General features: G+C 39.8%; 1 protein-coding gene across 5 annotated transcripts in view; it reads left to right on the top strand.

Annotated features, from left to right (window-relative positions):
• TMOD2 (tropomodulin 2) overlaps nt 1-25,118 on the top strand; it is a 72,702-nt gene extending 47,584 nt beyond the window's left edge. For 3 of the 5 annotated variants that reach the window (XM_053224016.1, XM_053224015.1, XM_027067251.2), the window contains 4 exons: nt 2,035-2,142; nt 8,814-8,957; nt 15,414-15,558; nt 17,510-25,118. In XM_053224016.1, coding sequence (XP_053079991.1) covers nt 2,035-2,142; nt 8,814-8,957; nt 15,414-15,558; nt 17,510-17,544 — 432 coding nt within the window. In that variant the 3' untranslated portion in view covers nt 17,545-25,118. The other 2 variants (XM_053224017.1, XM_053224018.1) reach the window with 2 other exon arrangements.
• Nucleotides 25,119-25,445: the final 327 nt, after the last annotated feature.

The following is a 25,445-nucleotide window of genomic DNA, read 5'->3' as shown; positions in this document are numbered from 1 at the left end:
ATTTATCACGAGGTTAAAAAATGTAATGGAGATAACTGATTGCCAGTTTTCACACCTGTTTCCAATCCTCTGTAGTCACTGACTTTGAGGCAAGCTATCCTACTCAAAAGAAGAAATTTTTAAAAAGTGACTTCTAGAATTTTTTGCAAAGAATCACAGTATTTGTGTTAAACAAAGAATGTTGGTTATCTACTGCTGAGTAATAAAGTACTCCAAAACTTAGAGGCTTAAAACAATAAACATTTGTTAGTTCACACAGTTTTTGAGTATCAGGAATCAGGACTTAGCTGGATAGTTGTGGCTCAGGGTCTCAAGTGAGGCTGTAGTAAAACTGTCATCAAGGGCTGCCATCAGCAGAATGCTTGACTGAGGTAGAAGGGTACACTTCCAGGATGGCATACTCATGTGGCTGTTGGCAGGAGGCCTCAGTTTCTCACCACATGGGCCTCTCCATAGGGCTGCCTGTGTGGCCTCGTGTCATGACAGCCTTCTTCTCCCAGAGGGAGTGGCTGAAGAGAAAAAGAAAGAACAAGCAGGAAACCACAGTGCCTTTTATGGCCTATTCTCTGAAGTCACACATTGTCACTTCTGCCTTATTCTGTTTGGTAGTTAGTCATGTTACTCTCAAAGGGAGGGGAAGGAAGTGTGTGTATGTGTGTGTGTGAGTGAGAGAGAGATGAGAGAGAGATGGAGAGAGAACATTGCCTGGTATCCATTCTGTTACTTCATTTTGGGCCAACATCTGCCATTTAATAATAACTGACTTGTGTTGAGTATTCACTGTGAGCCTTATCCTTTGCTAAATACTTGAAATTCATTACAGTAGTTCCATTCTATCTGCTGTTTTGCTTTCCATGGTTTGCAGTTACCGCAGTCAACCACCACAGTGCAGAAGTAGATGATCCTCCTGACAGACTGTCAGAAGGTCATCAGTAGCCTAACCCTCAATCACAGTGCTTATGTCATTCACCTCACCTCATTCCATAGGCATTTTATCATCTCACATCACAAGAAGAAGGGTGAGTATAGCTATCTTTTGAGAGAGAAGGAGGGACCACATTCATGTAACTTTTATTACAATATATTGTTACAATTGTTTTATTATTGGCTACTGTTGTCAATCTCTTACTGTGCCTAAGTTATAAATTAAACTTTATCATAGGTATGTGTGTATGTATATGAAAAAACATAAGTGTTCAGTGCTATCCGTGGTTACAGGCATACACTCAAGGTCTTGGGACATATCCCCCATGGATAAGGGGAACTTACTGTATCTCATTTAATCTGTAGTGGCACTTAAAGAGATTAAATTGCTCACGGCCATGGAGCTAGTCTGTAATGAACCCAGGATTCATATCAACCTCTAGTCTACCCTGTATTGCCTGCCTCCCAGTGGTTGGGGCTGTGCTAAGTGCTGTGAAAGATGGAGTAAGATTCATTTTGTCTTTATTCTGAAAAACTTATATTAGGAGAAAAATACTAAATCAATAACTACAACATGATGTGGTAAGCCCCCAAAAGTTGTGGAATTGCAGATAAGGAAATTTTTTATCTTGCCTAGGAAAGCCAGTGAACAAAGGAGGTGATATTCAGCTGCGTCTTGAAAAATGAGTAGGAATTAATCAGAGAAAAGGACAGTAGAATTTCCAGGCAAAGGGAAAAGCATACATAAGAGTATGGAGGAGAGAAAGACCATGGTATATTAAAAGAATGGCACATAGATCAATCTGGCTAGAATATAGAGAATGAAAGAGAAGAGGAGTGGAGTTTGGTATGTGCATAATTTCTTGGTCAGAGTGAACAGAACAGGGAGGCCAGAATGTCATGATGTGTTAGATTCCCTTGTTAGATACTAAGTGGTGCTGTCGGCCCAGGATGGCTTGGCTGCTGGAGGGTGGGTAGTGAGTATTTTAGAAGGGATGTCACACGTTTAGCCATCTAAACACATAAGGTATTTAAAAGCTGTGGGTCTTGAGTTGGGGTGGGGGAGCTACAGAATGGTCTATCAACTCTCTGTGCCTTCCCCCATTATAGAACATTCCAATTCCAACCCTGAAGGAATTTGCAAAGGCTCTGGAAACCAACACTCACGTAAAGAAGTTCAGCCTGGCTGCAACCCGCAGCAATGACCCTGTGGCAATTGTGAGTAAAATTTCAGAAATATTACATGAAAATATTTAATTTGTTAGAAACTATTTTTAATGTGTTCTATAAATTAACAGTTTTTAGGTCTGGTAATTTTCTACACAGTTAAACACATTAGTTATAATAAGACAATAAAACAGAACCCATCTGTCAGGCACTTTGAATTAACTAAAATTTTGTTAGCAGTACACTTTGAGGAGAAAGAAATAAGATTAGATTAGGCATTTAGCTACATAAATATTGGCTTTTGCTCTGTACTTAGTACAAATTTTCTGAAGCTTTTGCATCTATATTAACATAATGTCACAGTCAGTGGATATTGTAAGACTCCCAAATCCTATAGGAACTGAGCATGTATAAAAGTATTAAAGTGTATTTCATTTTAATCTTTGAAATGGATTAGTATGTTTCAAAAATATTTTAAACAACTATATCTTAAAACATTTTTTGTTAACCAGAATACGAAAAAAGTAACCAGCCAAAAGCCCTGTTCCTTCCATGCATTTTAGATAATTCAGCTAAATAAGGAAGGCCCTTGGCCCAAGTAAATACTACAACTGTTACCACCATCAATGTTATTGCTATAAATAGCTAACATTTCTTCAGCAATTAGTAAACACCAGCAGTAAGCTCTATGCATTACACACGTCAGCTCACCTAATCCTCACTATAATACTATAAGGTATGTGCTGTTATTAGTTCCCACTGTAACAAATGAGCAATCTGAAGCTCAGCGAGGTTGAATATCTTTTCCAGGGTAACACAGCCAGTAAGTGGCACCACCAGGTCCTCCCGATTCTATAGCCAGGATGCTTTAACCATCAAGCTATGCTGCTTTTATACACAATGCCTCAACTTGCATACTTTTGCTAAAGTATATCAGTTTTGGAGAGCCTGAACATCAGCCTGTAATTCTACAGCATCTAATGCTCAGCCTTTGAGTCAAGCTAGAAAAACAAGTTTTCTTGACGTGATGATGTGATTTAAAGCAACGTGTCTGTTGGAAGATCTAAAATAGCATTAAAAACGGAAAGTAAAATGAAAGTAATGGCTACCTATTGCAGTGTTAGCACAGAGTAGATGTTTGGACACTTGTTAAATGGATGAATACCATGCCCTCCAACCTCTCAGCAATAGAGAATATTTCTGTGATGACCACAGCAAATATAAAATAAGCACTCATGTAAGAGGAACTAAGCTACAGAATTGATGTTTTCACCAGCAGTAATTATATCTCAATTTGTGGGTTGAAAGAAGTTTTTAATTTGAAACCTTATCATTAAAATAGTAAAATAGCGGAACTCGATCATTGGTAAAGGTGAAATCAGTTATTTAAGGACTTTTATCGGTATATGATTTTATATAGTCTCTGTCGTTCAGTAGATAGGTTCTCAATAAAGCAGAATATTCCCAGTACCTTTTGTATGCAAGTGACTGGGGTATGAATAAAGAAATGATTTGTCACTTCAGTGTATTACATGACAGTAAAACTGCAGGGATGGAAATAGGTTATAGTCCATTGTCAACCCTACTAGCAAATAATGTAACTCTTCCACTCAGTCAAATAGATAACTTGCTAAGTGGTCTAAATAAAATCCAAATATAATCATCTCTTTGATACTGTTTTTAGTGCAACAGCTGTGTGTTGAAAGCATACCGTGTGACTCTGGCTCACCACACAATTGTAAGGAACAGTTGCAGTTCTTCAGGGTGTGAAAACATAAGCCTCTCTGGCCTTATTCCTAGATGGCTTTATATTGTCCAGCCCTCACCTGGCTGCCCCCATGGCTCTCCTTTCAGTCATGCCAGAGTGGAGAAAGCTACTTTTCAACCTACTGTAGGTTGAAAATTGGTTGATTACCCCATAGGCAATAGAGATCTTCAGACTTTGATTATCACTAGCAACTGCCTGCAAAGAATTAGAGATGGGAGTGCCTGGCTGGCTCAGTCAGTAGAGCATGCAACTCTAGATTTGGGGGTTGTGAGTTTGAGCCCACTTTGGGTTAAGAGATTACCTTAAAAAAAGAGAGGAAAAAAATAATGAAAGATCAGTGTTAAAGCAAAGAGTTTTAGGAGACTTCTTTGTAAGATTCAGGAACAGATTCAATGAAGTACTTGTGGGATTACTGTAAAGGTAGGCAAATTATGTGTATGTGAGATGGCATTATCCCCACTTTGCAGATGAGGCACCTGAAGCTCATAGATGTTGAGTAATTTAACTAAGACTACACATCATGTAGACAAGCCAGGAAGTGAATTTAAGTGACCTGTAATTAGGTTCAGTTCACCATGCCCCAAGTACTTACATACAACCACATCTGTAGCAGGGAGCAGAAAAAGTCCACATACATTAAAAAATGCTCTTTTAGACAGTACTGTCCATAACAAAATGAGATAGCCACAAATGTAAGCCACATGTATAAATATAAAAATTTTCTGGTAGCCACATTAAAAAAAAGACATAGGTGGAATTCATTTTAATAACATATTTTATTTGAACCAATATATCCCAAATATGATCATTTCGAAATGTAATGTGAAAATGTAATAAGGTATTTTACATTATTTTTTTCATACTGCATCTTTGAAATCTAGTGCGTGTTTTATATTTACAGCATGTCTCAATTCAGACCAGCCGTTTTTCAAGGGCTCAATAGCCACATGTGCCTTGAGGCTACCCTTTGGATGTGGCAGGTTTGGACAATGCAGGAAATTGGATTTCCCTACAATCCTGTGAAGTACAGAAAGCAAAACCTTCTCTTTAAAAATGTATTTCTACTGTAATTATTTATATAACATTTAAGAAATCTGGTCTTTGTTTTACCGATGTTATCCCCAGCACATGTAATAGATGCTTAAATATTTGCTGAACTGAAATTAACTTGGGCCTACAGCCCAGGGTTATGTTTGGCTGGGTCTCCCTTGTTTTGTTCAGTATGAGAAAAGTGTTTTCTCAAGTTTAAAAGAAATTGGCAAGATCCTGGCTACTTGCCAGGAAGTCCTGCAACTTTTTTTATAAAGACCTAATTGCTCCGACATTTTGTTATTCTAATAATGAGCGTAAATCCTGAAGCCTGGGGCGTCCATGAGGAAAAGCCTGATGCATTTCCTTCTGATGCTGTAATTAAAATGTGTGCGTTTAATTCTAATTAAGGACCTAGCAGGGAATAAATACACTTTAATTTACGTGGTGTACAATAAGGTTAGTCCAAATCTTTGAGCTTTCTTTGCAGTTAAAGCAAGTGCTTGTCTAATACACAGGATTTCTTCTTCTAGTCTGGTGCTTCTCAGCTCAGGGTAATTTTGCTCTCCGGGGGACATTTGGCAGTGTCTGAAGATATTTTTGGTTGTCATGACTGGGAAGGGTACTATTGGCATTTAACTGGTCTCAGAAGCTGCTAAACATGCTGCAATACACAGGACAACCTCCCACAACAAAGAATTCTCTGGCCTCAACTGTCATTGGTGCCAAGGTTGAGAAATCCTGTTCTGATCCCAAGTTAGATTCCTTCTCTTCCTTCTTCCTGTGTTTTCCACCATAAAAATAATTAAAATAATATAGAAGTTCCTTGTTCCATTCCCCAGAGCAATCGGTATTACCAATTTGTTTTTCATTCTTCTAGTTGTTGTCTTTATAACTTTAATTAAAGTGGTTGTCAACCCTGGTGAACATTAATCACCTGGAGAGCTTTTAAAAAATTTAGCAGTCCAGGCTACATACAGCCTGAGATTCCGATTTACTTCATCTGGGGTGAGGCCCAAGCATTGGTATACATTTTGAAGCTTCTAGATCATTCTAATGTACAGCCAGAGTAGGAAGCCACTGATATGCACACTTTTTTGTTTTTGATCTTTTGTTTCTCCATTAGAAAAGCTGATGGCAGTTCTGTACTCTGCCTTCATCCCTTTTCCTTTTTCTGCCTCAAGTTGTAGTTATTCCATTATGTTCACACATTTCAGCTTTATGTGTGTTTTATGCCGTTATATTCTGTGTTTTGTTAAGAGATTGGTTGCAGAAATTTAAAACTTACCACCAGTATTTACAATCACCTAAATATGTAAATGTAGAAATCTCTTTCTCATGGCCCTTACAGTCTAGTGACTAATGCTGGTCTGAGTCTTGTTGCTTTGTTAAGTAACTTATTTTCTCTTGCTAGAAACTTTTCTGAAATTTCACTTGTTTGTGACCACTTAGGAGACTTTTTACTCATTTTGCTGAGCATCCAGTGCATTCTTTTTTTTTTTTTTTTTTTAATGTTTGTTTTTGAGAGAGAGAAGAGCGCTAGAGTGAAGGAGGGAAAGAGAAAGAGGGAGAAACAGAGAATCCCAAGCAGGCTCTGCACCAGCAGTGCAGAGCCTGACGTGGGGCTCAAACTCATAGACTGTGAGATCATGGCCTGCACTGAAATCAAGAGATGCTTAACTGGCTAAGCCACCTAGGTGCCCCCGGTGGGTTCTTTCATATACAAATTCATAGTTCTCTTCAACTCTAGGAAATTTTTTCCTATTACTTTATAATTTCTTCCCCTCTGATGTCTTTTTTTTTTCTTTTGTTCTTCTGAAACTCCTACTAGATAAATGTTGAACTTCTGTATCTTTCCCTGTATCTTTTAACATTTCTTTCCTATTTTCTCTATCTTTGTCTTTTTACTCGACATTCTGGGGAATATCCCAGATTTATGTTCTCACTTACCAACTTGGTCTTCAGCCGTGTTCATTTTGTAATTCTGGATGTCCTTTACTTGTCTTTATTTTAATGTAATATTTAAATTTTTCAACACATTTTCATGTACATATTCTTCTTTTTCCCCCCATAATAGCCAGTACTTATTTTATTAATAGAGTACATTTTCTTTCTTTTTTTGGGGAGAGGGAAGAGGGACAATAACAATTAAAATGTTTATATTTGTTTCTGTTCCCTTGAAAGATCTCTGCTCCCTCTGGGGCATGCTGTGCTATTGGTTGACTTGGCTTTTCTCTTCCATGATGTTGGTTTTCCTAGTATGTCTGGCAATCACTGGTTGCCAGATTTCTGAATAGAGAATGAGGTTGTTTTGTGTAAACCAGGATCATTTCCTCCATAGTTGTGTAGATCTGTTTCATCAACAGACCTCTCCCTTAAAAGGGAGACCCTTTTGGGGCACCTGGGTGGCTCAGTCGGTTGGGTGTCCGACTTCAGCTCAGGTCACGATCTCACAGTCCGTGGGTTCGAGCCCCACGTCGGGCTCTGTGCTGACAGCTCGGAGCCTGGAGCCTGCTTTGGATTCTGTGTCTCCCTCTCTCTGCCACTCCCTTGCTCATGTTCTGTCTCTCTCTCTCTCAAAAATAAATAAAAACATTAAAAAAAATTTTTAAAGGGAGATGCTTTCTATTTCTCCATTTGTCACCATCCAACAGGCTATGTATTTTCTTTATTGATGTATCAACTGCCCTCCTGCTCAAATATAAGCTCTCTTTTGACAGGGATTTTTATTTCCTCTGCTGCCAGCACACTGTAGAAACCCAATAAATAGTCTTTTTTGAATAAGTGAATGAATGAATGAATGAATGAATGAATGAATGAGTGCTTTTGTAAGCAGGCAGGTGAATTTTCTAGCAGCCTTCTCTTGAAGGGTATATATGGGGAGCTGACAGGTGGCTTGGGAATCCCCCACAACTCTACAGTTAGGAGGGGCTTCACTCTGGGAGGGGTACATTGCAGTATATTTCATCCCTGGACATGGCTGCTTCTCCTCTCTGTTTCTCCCACATGGTATCAGGTGGTAGGTCTGAAGGTGCCCTGTTTCTGTGTGGCTTCTGTCTCAGGGAAGCTATGGGGAGGGGCAATGTGCTCTCCATCTGCTCTGGTTATTCCATTTGTTCCAAAGGCAGTTCTTTGATGCAATGCCCCAGTCAGGACTTACCTCTGGCATCTCAGGCAACAACTTTTTTTGTGTTCATTTCTCCATCAATCTTTCTTTTTTTTTCTGTGCGTGAGCAATTTTTCAAGGGAATGGCCCTCTGTTTTGTTTGTTTGTTTCTTGTACTATGAGAGTTCCAGTCACTCAAAGATTTTATCTTTTCTTTATGATAATGGGAAACATTGGGCACAAGGGGAACAGGCAGGTGCATGCATTTGTTGTTTTGAACTGAGAGTCTCCAGTGGGTTTGCCACTCTGAGTGGTGATTATATTCCAAAAGTTATCTTTGAGGAATTCTGATTTATAGATGACCTGAAATAATATCAGTAGTGCCCATATGCTAGTCAACAGTAAAGGTTTTTTTTAATCTATTCATAGCAAAGGGGACAAAATAAAACAATTCGGAGATCATGTCCTTTGTTTGTTTTTCCTAATGTTAAAATGCTTTTTCTCAGAGAAAAAACCGCAAAACAAAACTGACAATGATAACAGATGGTAGTGGGATTTTTTTCAATGTCCATACCTTACAAAGTTGGTAATCCTGTGTCAGGATTTTTTGGTTTTATTTTTTGTTTTACAAGTATGTAAAATTCACAGGTCTGGTCTGAATTATTTTAAATTACTATCTTTGTTATTTGGAGGTGAAAGTTTGATTTGACTCAGTTTTTCTTTTAGTACGTAAAAAACATCTGTGTTTCATTTGGCGGTGGGGAGTTCAGTAAATAAATCTTTAGCAGCATTAATGGTTATTTCTTTTTTCATAATAAGGCTTTTGCAGATATGCTGAAAGTAAACAAGACCTTGAAAAGCCTAAACATCGAATCCAATTTTATCACTGGGACTGGAATCCTGGCCCTGGTAGAAGCACTGAGAGAAAATGACACCTTGACAGAGATCAAGATCGACAACCAGGTGTGACTCACAGGGTGCATGTGACAGGGGGGTGCTGCAGGGGACTGAGTTAAAAGCCAAAGTTCTGTGACTCGATTTGATGATCTGGTTTTCCTATAAATTGTAATAGCTTCTGGCCTGTGGAGGGCGTGTGGGAGAGCATGACAATAACTAAACCATGCACAGTGAGGCAGCCTGAGACCTAAGGAGCCAGCTCTCCCCCAGCCTTAGGCTAGTCAGGCACCAGGGGAGAGAGGAGGTGGGGCCAGAGGTGTTGACAGCTGCCTTGTGCAGCCATCATCACCCATGTCCCTAGCAGGAATCTCAGCTCAGAATGTCCCAGCCCACCTGAGACTGTGGCTACAAGGAGAAAGCAGACGGGCCATGCCCAGAGACAGACTCTTTGCTCTTGGTCGAAGGCTGCCAGAGCTGGAGAAAAAGGACTCCTGCAGTCTGGGGCAGGCCACAGAGCCTGTTTAGAGGAATCTGGGTTCTAGAAGATGATCTGGCTTAGAGTAGCAGGCCACACCCACGATGTGATCACAGTCTCAGCTCTGTTGCAGTGTTTTTTAGGTTCCCATCAGCAACCAAAGCAAGCTGCTTTTCTCCAGGACCACATCTTCCTTACCCTGAAGGCCTCTTTTCCCAGAATCAGCCTGCAGTGTTTCAAGTTGCTCTGCTGGCTTTGGCTGGCTCCTGCTGTCAGACAGCAAATCTAGGTTCTCGGCCTAATGCTTTTGCCTTGCCACTTTTGCTATGGGGAACTGTCTGCCATGGGACTCAGTGAATCTGAGGGGTCTGGACACTGTCTAGTGTGAAGAAAGGGCCCTGCGATGTCCCAGAGAGAGGGGAGAGCACAGACCCTTGTGCAATGAGTTATTCTCCTGGGGGGTGATGGGAGGGGCAGTGGGAGAGTACCCCCTGCATGACTAGAAATTCCCGATCTAAACCCTCCAACATCTGATAGAGCCCCAGGCTCTCACCCAGGACTTTTGCTTAAGCCTGGAAACCCCCACCAGGCCCCATGAACAGCTCTACTCTCCTTTTTTGCTGTCAGGACACATGGGCTGCTTCAGTGCATGTCCTCTGCCCCTCACCTCCTCTCAAGTCTTGTTGCCAGGGGAGCAGGGGAACCGTGCAGAAGACAGATATTCCTTTACGCACCCTCCCCAGACAGGGTACATCACCAAAGTAGCTTTCCCAAATGAAAGTATGCAAAGGGGATATGCATACCCAGCCGTACACACTCAGGAAGCTCAGTGCTGTGTATGCTGGTGTGTATCCAGAGACAAGAAGGGAGTGGGGGAGTAGGAAATAAAGAAAGGGGCATCAGGGAGTAAGAGGTTAGGAAAATGAGCCAGAGAGAAATATAAAGTGAAAGAAAAGAAGTGATCCTCAGGAATATTTATCAAATGAACTACTATAAGGAAGAAGTTAAGTGGGCTCTTAGTAAATTCTTTCCAGGACATCTATGAAAGAAATGGATACCTTATTCCAAAGTATATTTATCTTCTTGTATAATGTGAAACCCCACATCTGAAGTAATGTTCCAGATACTCTGTTCCTAGTTCCTTGTAAGATACCACCTAGTTAGGATTGCCAGATAGAATGTAGTTAAATTTGAATTTCAGATAAGCAACAAATAATTTTTAGTAGAAGTATGTATCATGAAATACTTGAGACATACTATCCTAAAAATATGTTTATTTTTATTTATTAAAATTATTTATTATCAATCAAAATTCAAATTTAACTAGGTGTCCTATATTTTTATTTGATAAATCTAGCAATCCTACACCTAATGAATGAAATGGAATCCTGTACGTTGAGAAAGAGCAGCTTTTTTTTTTTCTTAATGTTTATTCATTTTGGAGAGGGCAGGGGACAGAGGATCCAAAGCAGGCTCCACCATGATAGCAGCAACCCCAAGCCTGATAAGGGGCTCAAACCCATGAGATCATGACCTGAGCTCACATGAGATCAAACCCGTGAGATTGTGACCTGAGCTGAAGTTGGTCGCTCAACCAAGTAAGCCACCAAAGCACCCCAGAGCAGCTTTTATAATGCATGTGAATACAACCCTGAAATATAAAACCTGAATTTGCTCTCTTAAATCCCCTTTATTAATTTTTTTAAAGTCCTTATTTTATTTTATTTATTTTATTTTATTATTTTGTTTTATTTTATTTATTTTATTTTATTTTATTTTATATGTTTTTATTTATTTTTGAGAGAGAGAGCGTGAGCCAGGGAGGGGCAGAGAGAGACTGAGACACAGAATCTGAAGCAGGCTCCAGGCTCTGAGCTGTCAGCACAGAGCCCGATGTGGGGCTCAAACCCACATACCGTGAGATCATGAACTGAGCCAAAGTCAGACGCTTAACTGACTGAGCCACCCAGGTGCCCTATAAAGTCTTTTTTTTTTAATTATTTATTGGGGCTCCCAGGTGGCTCAGTTGTTTAAGCGTCCCAACTACAGCCTAGGTCGTGATCTCACAGTTCGTGAGTTCAAGCCCCATGTCGGGATCTGTGCTGACAGCTCGGAGCCTGGAGCCTGCTTCAGATTCTGTGTCTCCCTCTCTTTCTGCTCCTCCCCCGTTCACACTCAGTCTCTATCAAAAATAAATAAACATCAAAAAAAATTTTTTTCAAGTATTTATTTTGAGAGAAAGAATGAGTGAGGGAGGGGAAGAGTGTCGGTTGATGGGGGGTGGGGGAGAGGGGAAAATGGGTGACAGGTATTGAGGAGGGTACTTGTTGGAATGAGCACTGGATGTCGTATGTAAGGGATGAACCATGGGAATCTACCCCAAGAACCAAGAGCACACTTTATACACTCTATGTTAGCCAATTTGACAATAAATTATATTTTAAAAAATTATTTTTTGAGAGAGAGAGAGAGAGAATGAGTGGGGGAGGGCCACAGTGGGAGGGAGAGAGAGAATCCCAAGAAGGCTCCACACTGTCAGCACAGAGCCCTATGCAGGCTCTGTGTGAGTGAGATCTCACAAAGTGTGAGTGAGATCATGACCTGAGCTGAAATCAAGAGTCAGATGCTTAATCAACTGAGCCACCCAGGTGCTCCACTTAAATCCCCTTTAAATTATCAACCTTCTTATCCTTCCTCAGTCATCTAGAATGGAACTATGTAATTTTTCAACCTTATTCCCCAATATGCCTCCAAAATAGCTGCTTTTTACTTGCGACAAGAAAGAGCATTGAAAAAAAAGAAAGAGGATTGAGACTTTGTAGAGCAACGAAAAATTCTTTGCTTTATTCCAAGAAAGAGGAAATTCAGAGTCAGACTTGTCTTCCATCCAAATTTTTTTTTATTGACTGATAGGCTATTAGAAATAGCCCTCGGTTTCTTCATCTATATAACAAAGGGTTTGAAGTAATCTGTAAGTTTCCTCAAGCAGGACCCATAGCCAAGACCAATTTAGCATCCTTGCACCAGGCAGCTGCACCAAAATGAAGGCCTGCTGAGAATCCATCACTGGGGCAGGCTGCTGTGGCTAGGCTCCAGGTGGATATGTAATGATTTAATCAGATGCCCCCTGTGAGAAGAACAATCAGTGATACATATTAATGAAACAGATGGGTGACTGCTAAATAAATTTGAGTAAAAAAGGTCATTTAAAAAAGACAACAGAAGAAATGTATGCTTAACTTTTATTTCTTTTTTTCTTTGTATTTAGTGACTTATAAGGGGGAAATATATACAAATTATAAGAAATTTTGGCCTCCATTTGTTACCCTGGGTTTATATAAAGCAAAAGACCTCAAAAAGACTCAGGCTGAGAAAGAAAGATGCCCTGTGTTACATTACTTTCTCCCCTTTTTTATATTCTCCTTCCCCATGTAATTTTCTACATCCTTTATATAGCCACCAGTGTGCCCATGTTGACAGGAAAGTACTGCATGTTACCCAAGCGCAGGACTCCAAAGGCTTGAGATTTGTGAGGAGGAGTAAAGGGACTTTTAGCTCGTCCCTCCCCGCCAGCCACATCCATCCACCCTTCTGCCCTTAGATAGCACCACTTGGCCCCTTCCAGGGGCATAAGGCATAGCAATGGCAGCCCCAACCTTAGCTCAGGTCTCAATACATCCCCACTGTTCTAAAACGTGTCATGAGCTAAAGTTGTTCATGGAACTGTGAGGTCAGGATCTCTTTTTTGCTGTCTGTCCCTCCCATTAGCTTAGAATGCTAATCTCTACACCGTGGATGCCCAGAGTTGTTATTGTCTGACTGGAAATACCACATTTTGTTAATTTCTTGGGGAGAGACTGGTTTGACAGGTTGCTGGATGAAGAGAAAGAAAAGGAGCAGAGTTTGATCTGAGGACTCCAAGGACACAAAAGTTCCTCCCTAAACTTTTCTCCTTCATCTACTCAATATTAAAATTTCCGAATCTAAAAGGTATATTTTTAAAATATAATAAAGCAATCAAAATTGCATGATGCTGGCACAGAAATAGACTTGGCAGAGCAATGGATTCCAGAAACCCATCTAAGTACGCCTGAGAATTTTGCAGCAAAGTAGTATTTCAACTCAGGGAGAAAAGGATAAAGTAAAAGATAATTTGGAATAATATTACTTTGGGACTCTATCTTAATTCTTACTAAAATTCATTCCAGGTGAAATGAAGATTTAGATATGAAAATATATGAAGTCATAAAACAAATGGAGAAATCAGAAGGATTTCTGATAGAAGAAATCAGAAGAGCCTTCCCAAACATGATATAAAATCTAGGAGATTGGTAAATTTAGCCATATGAAAATTAGGAAAGGTCTTTATAGTAATCAAAAGGAAAGTCAAAAGACAAACTGAGCAAAGTATTTTCACAACACATTTGACAAAAGGTTCATTTCCTAATATATGAGAAACTTACAAATCAATAAAGAAACAAACACAGGAACCATAAGCTGGTAAAAGAAAAAATATACAAATGACAGAGATTGGTAGTTTCCAAAAAGAGAAATACAGATGCATAAGAAAATTAATTGTTCTGATTCATAATTTGAGAAATGCAAATTAAAGCAATTAAATAAATACAAGTAGAATATAAATCTTCACCTGTTAGAGTGACAAAGATGAAAAAGATTCATAACATCCCATGTTGGCCAGGGTGGGGAAAACAGTAAATCTCAAACACTGTTAGTAGGAGTAAAAATTGTCATATTTTTGAGGATAAGTCATGAACATATCAAAATTTGAAACATGCTTACTCTTGCGCACAGCTCTAATTTTCCCTACAGGCACACTTGCAGACATGCCATAGGATAGACTATGTGTGCGAGGGAAGTTCACTGCAGCATCGTTTGGAATAGTAGAAATGGAAAGCAATGTAAAAGTAAGTAGGACCTAGCTAAATAAGTTATTCTCCATCACCACAATGGAGTGCTGGAGAGCTATTTATAAGTATGAGAGACATGTATATTTACCCATGAAAAGGTGTCCTTAATGTTAAATGAAAAATAAAAACACATTTCAGAACAATATGCTGGTATAATCCATTTATGTGAAAAAAAGAATAGATGTACATGTGGTTATATAGACATACGAATGCATAGAAAATGTTTTAAAAGACTGTATATCATATGCCAAACAGGCTTTCTCTATGGGGAATGGAAATACTGGGGGAAGGGGGCTTTTGTTTTTTATACACTTTTTGTGTGCTTTTTCTAAATAAGCCTACACTTTTTACTTAAAACTTTTAATAAATATAGTATGGAAAAATTAAATTTTATTTTTATTAATTGTTAAATTTTGATTAATTTTAAATTCTTATATTTACATGCCCCCATATTTTAAAAAAAGTTCTGGTTTTAATTTTTTTTTAATTCTGTATTTCAACTTAACAAACACACACTAAAAACCAAGAACCCTCTTTCCACCAAACTTAAAAAACTTGGGGATTTTTCTACAGCCCAATAACCCCTTCAGCATTTGATAATTCTGACCGTGGTTCAGACCACAATGAAGTTTCTCTGGGATCTCCCAGTGAGACTCTGCTGAGAAAGAATAGCCATCCAGCAGATGATCTTTGATTAGTTTTGGATATAGATCCCAGAATAAAAAATTCAGCAATTGGATTGATTGCTGTAAGATAGTTTCACTATTTAAAAACACTCTTTATTTAAACCACAGAAACTGGGGTAAATTGGAAACACCGAATATTAGCTTTGCTTTAATTTTACGTGCGGAATCAACTTTTCCTTCGTAAGTAATTTGCTTAGTCTTTTCAGTTTAGCATGCCAGCAGATTAGGCTGTCTGTTGGATTTTGCTTCTAGACAAGGAGCCGGTCTCAAGTGACTGCAAGGGAGAAAATCTCAAGTGACTTTATTCCTTTCAAAGTGAGACTTTACCCCTTTACTTTTTTGTCCACCAAGTAGCTATGCATCTTTCCCATGCAAGTAACTGTTTCCTTGTCCTTCTTGGTCGTCCTGTATATGTGTCCACACCTGCAACCAGAGGCAGCAATTGGGAACAGCTGTGGAGATGGAAATTGCCCAGATGCTCGAGGAGAATTCAAGGATCCTCAAGTTTGGATATCAGTTTACCAAGCAAGGGCCTCGAACAAGGGTGGCAGCCGCAATCACCAAGAATAATGACCTGGGTAATGCAGCCCTATTGTGTGCTGTTAGTGATTAGAAGAGCATGATGACCATTTCTTTCTCCACTTCAGATACAGTATCGCACAGACATCGTTCCACTGGCCTTTGGTGTCAGCCCCTGATCAAAGGCACATTGCTACATTATCCTAGGAATTCTCATCAGCTTCATAGTGTCTCAGTTTTATAGTAGCATTCTGTCAAAAACTCTTTGTTCTTTTCTTCCAGACAACCTTTGAGTTTTGCTTGGTTTCCTTTATGTGTTTGGTTCACCTTTACTTAGTTCTTACATGTAATCATCCTGTGTTGTTATCTGCACCAGAAGATGGATGCAGTGATGTGGAGATTCCCAGTTCACTTATGTTTGACTTTTTGACTATGCTTTGCACTTGGGTTCAAATGTCTGATACTTTGGTGATTTCCATGTGAAGTAAACTAATGGAACTATGTTATAAAGGTTAAACTTAGAAGTAGCTCTTTCAGTTAGTCCCTCTTTCATTTTTCCTGCTGCCTACTCTTTGCCAAGGATCCATGCTATTTCTTCTGTTAGGATGAGAGGGGGCATATCCTGGTCAACCAGAGCACAGAAGAATGGGACAGATTGGGAAAGCTCGGTCTGGGCACGGCTCAGTCACCTGAAACAGCATGGCAAAAGGACATCCAGGGAGCAGACAGTCACCTGACAAGCAGTCAGCCAATAGCGAAACTCAGTCCTCAGTTTGAGTTTCAGGGACAGAATGCGAGACCTTGGACAGGAGAACTGGGCCCAACATTCCACTAAGTAGAGTGCTGGCCATGGGTTGGATTCAGATGGCAGGTAAAACGGAAACCAAGGGTTAGAACCAGAAGGGGGCAGGTGAAGATTAGTGTCCATTTCCCTGCCCAGACATGCTTAACCAAGATGCTGAGTGCCAGCTGAGGCATGGTGTGTGGCCTCCAGAGGCTGGCCAGGCATATGGCAGTGCTTACCCTTGGGATGTAGAAGATGGGAGCTGGGGGGGGGGAGGGGGGCAGGGAGGGCGGGCAGCCCATTAAACAGGGCTTTGGGGAAGGGTGAAGGCACCTAGGAAGGGCACATGGAGACCACAGCTGATCAACATGAGACTAAAGAGAAACAGGCAAAACAAGAGGCTTGATGTAAATGGAGAAGCGATTTTGAGCCCAAGAGTGGTAGCTGTAGGCAATAGCTTTTGTCTAATTTTCTGTGGACTGGGCTATTTAAAGTTGAGAGTTGGGGCAGGACCACAGCCACGGCACCTTTTTGCCAAATCCGGGAAGGTTAGAGTAACCCTCTTCCTATGCACCAGACAAGCCAGCCGGTGAAGAGGTGAGAGGGGGAAATGGCTTGCAGAAACTGGAAATGGCCAGTTGAGGCAACAGTTTTGATACTAAACACCCGCTTAAGGGAACCTTAATCTCTGAGTTTACCTGCCATCTGAATCACCCCTTCCTTGGAGGTGGATAATTGGGAGTTTTTATTTAAAACAGGTTTAGAAACTTTGAACATCTGTTTGCAACTCCTCCTGGTCTTCAAGCCATAAGCAGAATCATAGATTGTGAATGTGTCATCCTGAGGAGTTAAAGCCAGCTGGGGATCAGGTTGCACAGAGGTCGAGATGTGCTAGAGATAAGTGACCATGGAAACCTCCAGAAGTTCACTGTTCTATGGGTCTATTCTGGACCTTCTACTCTATAGAAATTTCTAGGATCCCAGTTCCCAAATGTCAGACATAACTTGATTTAAATGTATGTTCCACAAGACTCTAGATTATTATATCATTTCCATTTATATCATTTATTGGGTAATTGAGTATTGAAACTTAAGATCACTACACCCTTACATGTGTGGGATTGCTATTCTGTGTGATGAATGTTGTTTGTCAGGAATTTAAGGATGATTCCTTCAATTTATCTTTTAAATTTTGTCTTTCTTTTTTTCCTTTATTTCTTACCTAGTTCGTAAAAAGCGAGTTGAAGGAGACCGAAGGTAAACTTCCGTGAGAGGAGGCAAAGGTTCTTCATGGCTGCCAATTAAAAATAAGCAAGCAAAAACTATACTCCTTCCCCATCAGGACCATTTTATCAAAGGTTGTTCATTTCCATTAACCACACAGCTCATAGTCTGTTGTTCTTTTTTAGCACTACTTATTTATCTTGGATTTTTTAATGTATACAATTGTGTCATGTGCTCATGGGCCCCTCTGGCGACTTGCACCAGTGGACTTAAGCAGATCTTAGTGCGTAACAGCAATGGAAAATGATTTAACCACTTTCATATTGGGTTGTCTGGCTTTCTTACATGAACTTTTTTTTTTTAATCACTGAAAGGAATTTAGTATATAAGTGTATTTGTAACTGTTATTACGATAGAGGCCTATCTCTGTTTACATGCATAGCTTTGAGTTAGGCTAAATACAACAGAAGTGTTCTTCTGACCACATAAGAAGTTAGTATTGCCAATCTTTCACTGGGTGAGAACATGTGACTGACTGAGCACAAATTCTCCCCTACCTCCAGAAAAATCACCAAACTCACATGCCCCACTGTTTGAAGAAGTGCACTAAACGCACGTGTCCTACTGTTTGAAGACCAGTGGTGTCATCTTCATAAAAGCAAGGCAGCATTGTGATACTTTAACACAGCATTAGCAAATAAGTGTGAAATATTAACCCATGAATAGTCTTCAAAGCAGACTTACAGGCAGCAAAGTTAATTAGCACACCTACCTTTATTGATGATTCAACATAAATTCGATCTTTAACATGACTCTACTAGATAACTTTTTACAAAGCTGTTTTAAACTTTTCCAGACATGGTGGGAAATTTTTAAATTTTAGTAAGAGGGCGGCTTTTAACACAGTACATTCCAAAATAAAACAATAATAATTGCACCTTAGAGTTGTCTGATACAGATGATTGCATCATTTTGGCAAATTTTAGAAGCATTTATTGCTTTATCTTTAGTATAGCAATATCACAGAATGATCTGTGAACGTTCAAGTTAATTTTACAGACATTTGTCCATATGGCATGATCCTTCCAGACATTTGCAAACATCAGGAAAAAATGTGAATTGTCACTTTTCCAGATGTTTGTCATCTCAAGGACAAAGCCTGTGAAAGTACAGCTGGGATGATTGCGTGGTTGTGTGCATTAACTTTTCATCTAGCAGTGCAACAGTGTGATCCCAAGCGAAGGAAATGTGTGTCTATAGCCTTTGGCTCAAGTTCACGTGCCTTTGATGACACTCAGTGCCTGAGGCTGTACCTGGTGGCATTCTGACCCTGCCTTGGGCACTTCACCCTCTCTTCTCTCCTCCTTTCCTTCCAACTCTTTCTCTTTTTTTCTTCTTTTCTCTGAAATTCTGAGCCATGTAAAGGTGACATCCCTTGTGTTGGTGACACCTGGAGCTGAGGACATTGGTGACTCAGGCAGAAGATGGACCCAAGTCAGAATTTGTTTAGTAATTGAGTGTTCCTGAGTTGCTTGATAGTAGTAAAACAAGTTAATGGGAAAACAATGTGTGTATTATCCTAGTTAGCTTGTAAAACACATGGAATCTAGTCAGGAGAGCTAACCTTCATAAAATTGGACATTTACCTGTCTTAGAAGTATCTGCATCTGTATCTCTAAAATCCTTTGAAACATTTCACTTTCCTGACAATATTTTACATTTTTTGAGGAAACAATGAGCAGAACATGTTGACGCATTTGGAATCCTAAAAATCCTTTAATTAATAGCTTTTGACTATCTCTCCATAGTAAATACCATTTGATGGTTTTCAGTTTTATTTTTACTTCCCTCTTACTCACTTAGGTGTGGTATGTTGGAGCCAACTCATACAGGCTTACCAATTATTAAATTTTCAAGAATTTTGCACACTTGTTAAATATAGCCATTATTAAAAATTAAATGGCATGCACCTACAATTAGTTAAATTATTTTAAAAACCAAGGTAATACTCAAAAATACCTTTTACTGTTTTCTCTGCTCTCAAGATTATTCATATCTACTGTGTCTGTGTGGCAGAAATACTGTATAATGATGTGCTTTTGTGCGTCTTTTCCCATCTCAGAAGTTCACAACTTCTTGTTGACAGTTTGAAATTGTCCGTGGTGGGAGTACTTATACTATGGAAATGAGCAAATGTTACAGATCAGATGTTTCCCACCCCTTGGTTGCTGGTTGGCAAACATTCATCAGTATGCCCAGAGTTCTTTTTCTGTATATATATGTTTCGGTTACCGTGTTGCCACAGGGAAGAATCTTTCTCTTAAGCGTCTTTATCCTATCTGTTTAGATTTGTTGCAGATATAAGTGCTGAATCCCTGACATGCCCTTCAAGTAAGACTTTTTCCTTTTCTCATTCACTCTCTTTCTTGCCTTCATTGCTAAGAAATCTTGTATTCTACAGTGTTCACTGAAGCTCCAAAGTGCTGTGGATCGGGGGCTAAAGCAGTTCCTGACAAGCCTTGGCAGAAAGCAATGAAAAAAAAGTCAGAATTTGATGCTGCGGCTGTTGAGAGTATTAAAGCAAGATAGTGGGATATTACCAAAATTTAGCCCTGTTTTTAGCTTGTGAAATAGTTGGGTCACATGTAATAGAGTTTATAAAATCAAATATTTATGATAAACAGTTTATCTTATCATTACCTGTGTTTTTAAAATAACTTGAAAGGTGACATTTCCATGAGTATTCACATATTAAAGATAACTATTAGAAGATAAACTTACACTTTTGGGAGCCTGTGAATCATTTCATTAGCCCAGGACTTCATTTCTCCATTTGCCCAAAATGTGTAAGTAGAAGCTTTTTCATAATCCTGAGCATGACTAATCCCTTACCATCCATCGTGGTGGGGCATAATGTATATAAAATATTTTTATATGTGTGCATTTTGCCAAATACTATGTTGAGATATTTGGCAACATCTGGACAACTGATTGAAGAGAGATAATTCTCTCCGCACACCACCCCCTTTCCCTTTTTAGACTTGTACAGGCCCATGCTAGTGTCAAATCACTCATCCGGACTTGCAGGCCCCTATCACCAACACCCATCACAGCGTATGTGGAAGATAACTTTTAGGAGAGAATTTTGGAAGTCTAGAGACCATATGATTAGTCCAGCACTACATCTCCCCATGTGCCCAAAGCATGTAACGGAAGCTGTTTTATCCTCATTAGCATGATTAAATCCCTTTCATCTTGGTAGGGCATAATGTAAATAAATGTGTGCATGTGTGTGTGAGTGTGTGTGGCCACCTATCTAAATATGTAACGAGGTATGTGGCTACATCTGGACCACTGATTGAAGGGAGATGCTCTCTCCCCAGCTCCATTTCCCTTGTCCGTTTTAGCATTGCTGCAGGCCCAGAGTCAATGCAAATCACTCCCTGGAGTTTGCAGCTTGGGTCACCAAACACTAAATCTCACAGCATGTATGAAAGATCACTCTTAGGAAATAAATATTAGAAGCACGGAAATCATTTTATTGTTCCGGCACCAAAACCCATTATATGCCTGAAGTGTGTAAGTGGAAGCACTTTTCGTCTTCATCAACATGATTAAACCCCTTCCTTCCATCTGGGTAGGGTAAGCTGTATATACATATTTTGTACATAAAAATCGCCAAATACTGTAAGTGGTATTTGGCTGAAGCTGGACACCTGATTGAAGGGAGATGCTGTCTCCCAGTCCCTCTTCCCTTACCCCTCTTGGAGCTGCCGTGGGCCTAGGTTACATAATCACTATCCTGGGAGGGGGGGGGGGGCACGTGTGGCTCACCCATCTTAGAGCACGCAGCCCATCTCCATTAAAAACTCCAAAATCATCCCAATGCCTATACTCCTCAAAACAATTTCCCTAAGGGAAGCCTGGTACACCAAACCAAAAGAATAGCTGCTTCTCTTCCAGACAGAAGCGTGGCCCCTGGCAGGGCACCAGCATTAGGGAAACCAGTGTGCTCTGAAGAACTACCATGAGAACATATCAGACACTCGAACTTGAAACCAGCGTGCTTTAAACGTAAAATAGCCCTTTAAATTTACAAAAGAGTTTGCGGATGTTTGCTTTTTTGAGGGATATGATGTACTTGGCCCTCTCCCAAGCCCTGTAAAGGAGACAGAGGAAGTATAAGAATTCTGGGTTAATATAATTTGCTAGGTGTTTCTGGGTTTGGGGGGTAGAGTGCCTTTTTGCAAAGTGGATACCATCTTTAGTTCAAGTATTGATAGTATCAACAGAAATGGACAGGGGGCAGTAAGTTGGGAATACTGGGTTCTGTGGTATGTCGTTACCTCTGCTGAGTTGGATATATTTCTGGCGTCAGCTTTTAAGTCATGATCCTGAAACTCCCTTCTGCTCTTCCACTGATGATGCAATAATTGCCATTTTCATGTTAATGAGCAGAGAAGGAAAAAGAAATGTCTTAGCTCCACCTTCCAGTAGCAGATTCCCTTCATTGCTCCTCATTTCAAATATCCATGCCACGTACCAGGCCATCTCCAAAACTAAAGGCTTGGGACACATACAAAGGAAAGGTGTGAGAGTGCTTGGCAGCATCAGGCTGCACCCAATGGATAGAAATCATGTGATCAGGCCTCCTGGTAACAAGCTTGAGAGAGAAAAGTACCCTAAACCTCAGGACTTGTTTATTGTTTTCTTGCTCCCAACTCTAGATTAGATTGAATTTTGTTTTGTGGTTCAGAGGTTATTAAGTGGAGGGACTAAGTGAGGTGGGGAAGGAAGGTGGTAATTAAAGGTCCTAATTTGCTTAAGGGGAGAAGCAAGTTCTGCTCAACTTACCTCCTTCCCGTCTGCCCATAGCAGCAATGACAAAATACCCAGTAGATGGATGGAGGGAGTGTTTCAAAGTTTAAACTTGTAACCTGGCTCTGGGTACTGTTCTAGGAAGGCCATCCACTTACCAGAAGTTATCCCAGTTTTGTGATGCATCATTGATTTGGGAGAGGGTGAAGGGGGCCTGGACTTTTCTCTGACATCTTCCATGGCTGTCATTTTGAGCACACTGGCTCTGCCTGTTGGTATGGTGGCAAGGCACCGTACTAACAGACTTGGAGACTGACTCCTAATCCCATCACCAACACTTAGCAGGTATATGATCATGGGCAATTCATTCAATTGCCTGACAATTATAGACTATATAGGGGGAAGAGCACTGGATTTGGAGTCAAGGAACCTGGACACTTGGCTCCACACTTTCTTAGGTGGGTGACTTTGGGGCAAGCCACTTAGTCTCTCAAGCCTAAGATTCTTCAGCTATATTATAGTGGGAATAATATCTTCACTAACTACCTCACAGAGTTGTGGTGAGAATATAATCAGATAATGGGATGAAAACACTATCCTGGAAAGGGCGATACAAAAGCGGGAGATCATTTTCATCATCTAGTCACTAATGGTTTCCACTGCCTCTTAAATCTGTTTTATTTTCTTCTGACCATTGAGTGTGAGGAATCACAGCATGGGTATGACATAGGGGATTGGAATTATTTTATTTCTAACACAGAGGTGGGAGAGTTAGTTGACGGGTGGGTGGGTGTTACATACCAGTGATGTGTGTGATAGAGCATTTTCTTGGGTCGTTTTGACAGTACCCTAGGACATGGTCAGGACCCTTGCAGTGAGTCTAAGGCTGGACACAAGTAGGGGAGCAAACAGTGATTAAGAATTGAGGGGAAGGTTTGGGGCACTGCTGCCCTCCGGCCAGGCTGTCACCACAGGGGAGGCTATGACTTGAGGTGTGACAGGGGACCTAGGAAGAAAAGATTGTCTGTAAGGTTCCAGCAGCTGCGTGACAGGCTTAAGCCCTGATAGTCAAGGGGAGAAAGTGTCACCTGTGAGATCAGCTCTCCCTGGCAGCAACTGCCTTGTTATCACCAGCAACCTTAGCTCTAGTCAGTATTCTTGTGCTAAGAAAGATACTGAAACATGGCCGCACAGGACTTTCATAAGCACGTGGAAGCATGGACTCTCTCATCAACCTTTTTGTCTTCAGTAGCATCTAGTGAGGTGCTTTGTATATAACAGGTGCTTTATAAATGTTGCTTGAATTGAATTGTCCTCCGCCCCACAAGAATTATGCTCCATTCGCCATCATGTGGTGTTTCGAAAACAGTACTGATTCAGATATCAGCTGTGTGTCACTTTGGGCAAGACTTTCCATCTTTCTTCTATCTTGTCTTCACTTCATCTGTAAAATGAAGTGGGTGGATTAGATGCTCTCTAAGATCCCTTCCAGCTCCCAAAGGTTACAAGAATCCTGTGATTCTGAAGTTTCCATTGCCTCTGAACATGTGTGAATAATGCCTCCATTGCAACTCCATCTGTCTTCAAAAGGCTTTGTCCAGAACATTCCACAGACAGTTACCTGTCCCTCTTCAGCGGTTTTTACTGTTTTCAGAATAGTTCTGGAGTAGCAGCCTTTTCTGAAAGGAGATTTTTAAATGTATAGTATTTTCTCCTCAAAATTGGTGAAGTCGGAGAAGGAAATGCAAAGAAGGAAACTGAGCACAGTAAACACAGCATGCTTTCATAGGCTTTTATTTAAAGTGTAATTGTGTGTGTGTGTGTGTGTGTGTGTGTGTATGTGTGTGTGTGTGTTTCTGAGCACATATTGACTGGATAACAAAGAGAAGCCAATCAGAAATACACTGTGCAATTGAGAGAAGCTGGCCCAGGATTTAAAATTTCCCATGGTTGATCTAAATGCAAATAGATAGGAGTTGGCCATGTGGCGAAATGAGATGAATAGAAAATGTGCTTCTTATGGAAATTTTATTTTAGTACCAAACATTGCCAGTGACAATCTTTAGTTAAGAAAGAAATTATTCTGACCTAAAATTCTTATCTCTGCCATTTTGGTTTTTAAAAAACCCACTAAATTCGTGGAATAATATTTATATTTCAGTTAAACCTTTATCTTAATTTTGTTTCATCTATTCCAGGAAAACAAGCAGCATTTTTCATTGCATTTAAAAATGTAAAATAGTTGCATGCCACCAGTCTGTAATATCTTACCAGTTTGGATGCCTGTAATGTGTGACTTTATGTGTATCTGTATTATTTTAAAGAGAACAAAGGAAATAATGCTTTGTAAACTATTTAGACTTATATTGGCAACATTTATTTGGCTAAGCAGTTATTGAAAAATTCATATAGTTTCACTTTTCATTTTGAAACTTTTCAGTCAAAGGTAGATATTATATTCATTAAGGAATTAAAGACTAATTTGCCTTTTAAATGTGAAACTGAACATTGTGGGAAATAAGCGTGTGATAAAGCAAAATGTATGAAGTGTGAAATCCTTTCACCCTGATAATCAGTAAGAATCCAGGTTAACACAAATAGGTTGCAGCGTTTGACCCTTTGGGATTAGCCAGCCAGACCTAATGCTAAGGGAAACATATACTGTTTTAACTCATCAAGATCTTTCTGCTTTCAAAGATATAATGTATTCATTTATGTCCAGAATGAATCTTCCAAGTGAAAATGTACAGAACATTAGGAATTAATAAACTTTCCTTTTAAAATGAAAGTAAAGACTGATTTAATCTGGCTGATTTTTAGACGTCTTTTTTAAAATGAACAGTCATCACCATGTTCTCATATTAAATGAGTCCATTTGCAGAAAGGACTATAAAGTGTCTTTATTATGAAGAAGATAAGAAATAGATAAACAATGAGAAGTAGCCAGAGTGAGAAAGGAGAACTCATTATTAAAACAAATATGCACACATTTGGCTAAACAGTTGAAATTTGTTAGAATAAATGGGAGCAGGAATATAGATAATCCCAATGGGTTCATTGTTTTACCTTGAATTTTTTATATTAACTTTGGGTTTAGTTTTTTTCAGCTATGCTGGGATT

Source organism: Acinonyx jubatus, chromosome B3 (genome assembly GCF_027475565.1).
Source record: "Acinonyx jubatus isolate Ajub_Pintada_27869175 chromosome B3, VMU_Ajub_asm_v1.0, whole genome shotgun sequence".
Classification (NCBI taxonomy): domain Eukaryota; kingdom Metazoa; phylum Chordata; class Mammalia; order Carnivora; family Felidae; genus Acinonyx; species Acinonyx jubatus.
The sequence above is the reverse complement of the archived record's forward strand: the minus strand, read 5'-3'. Positions and strand labels throughout refer to the sequence as shown.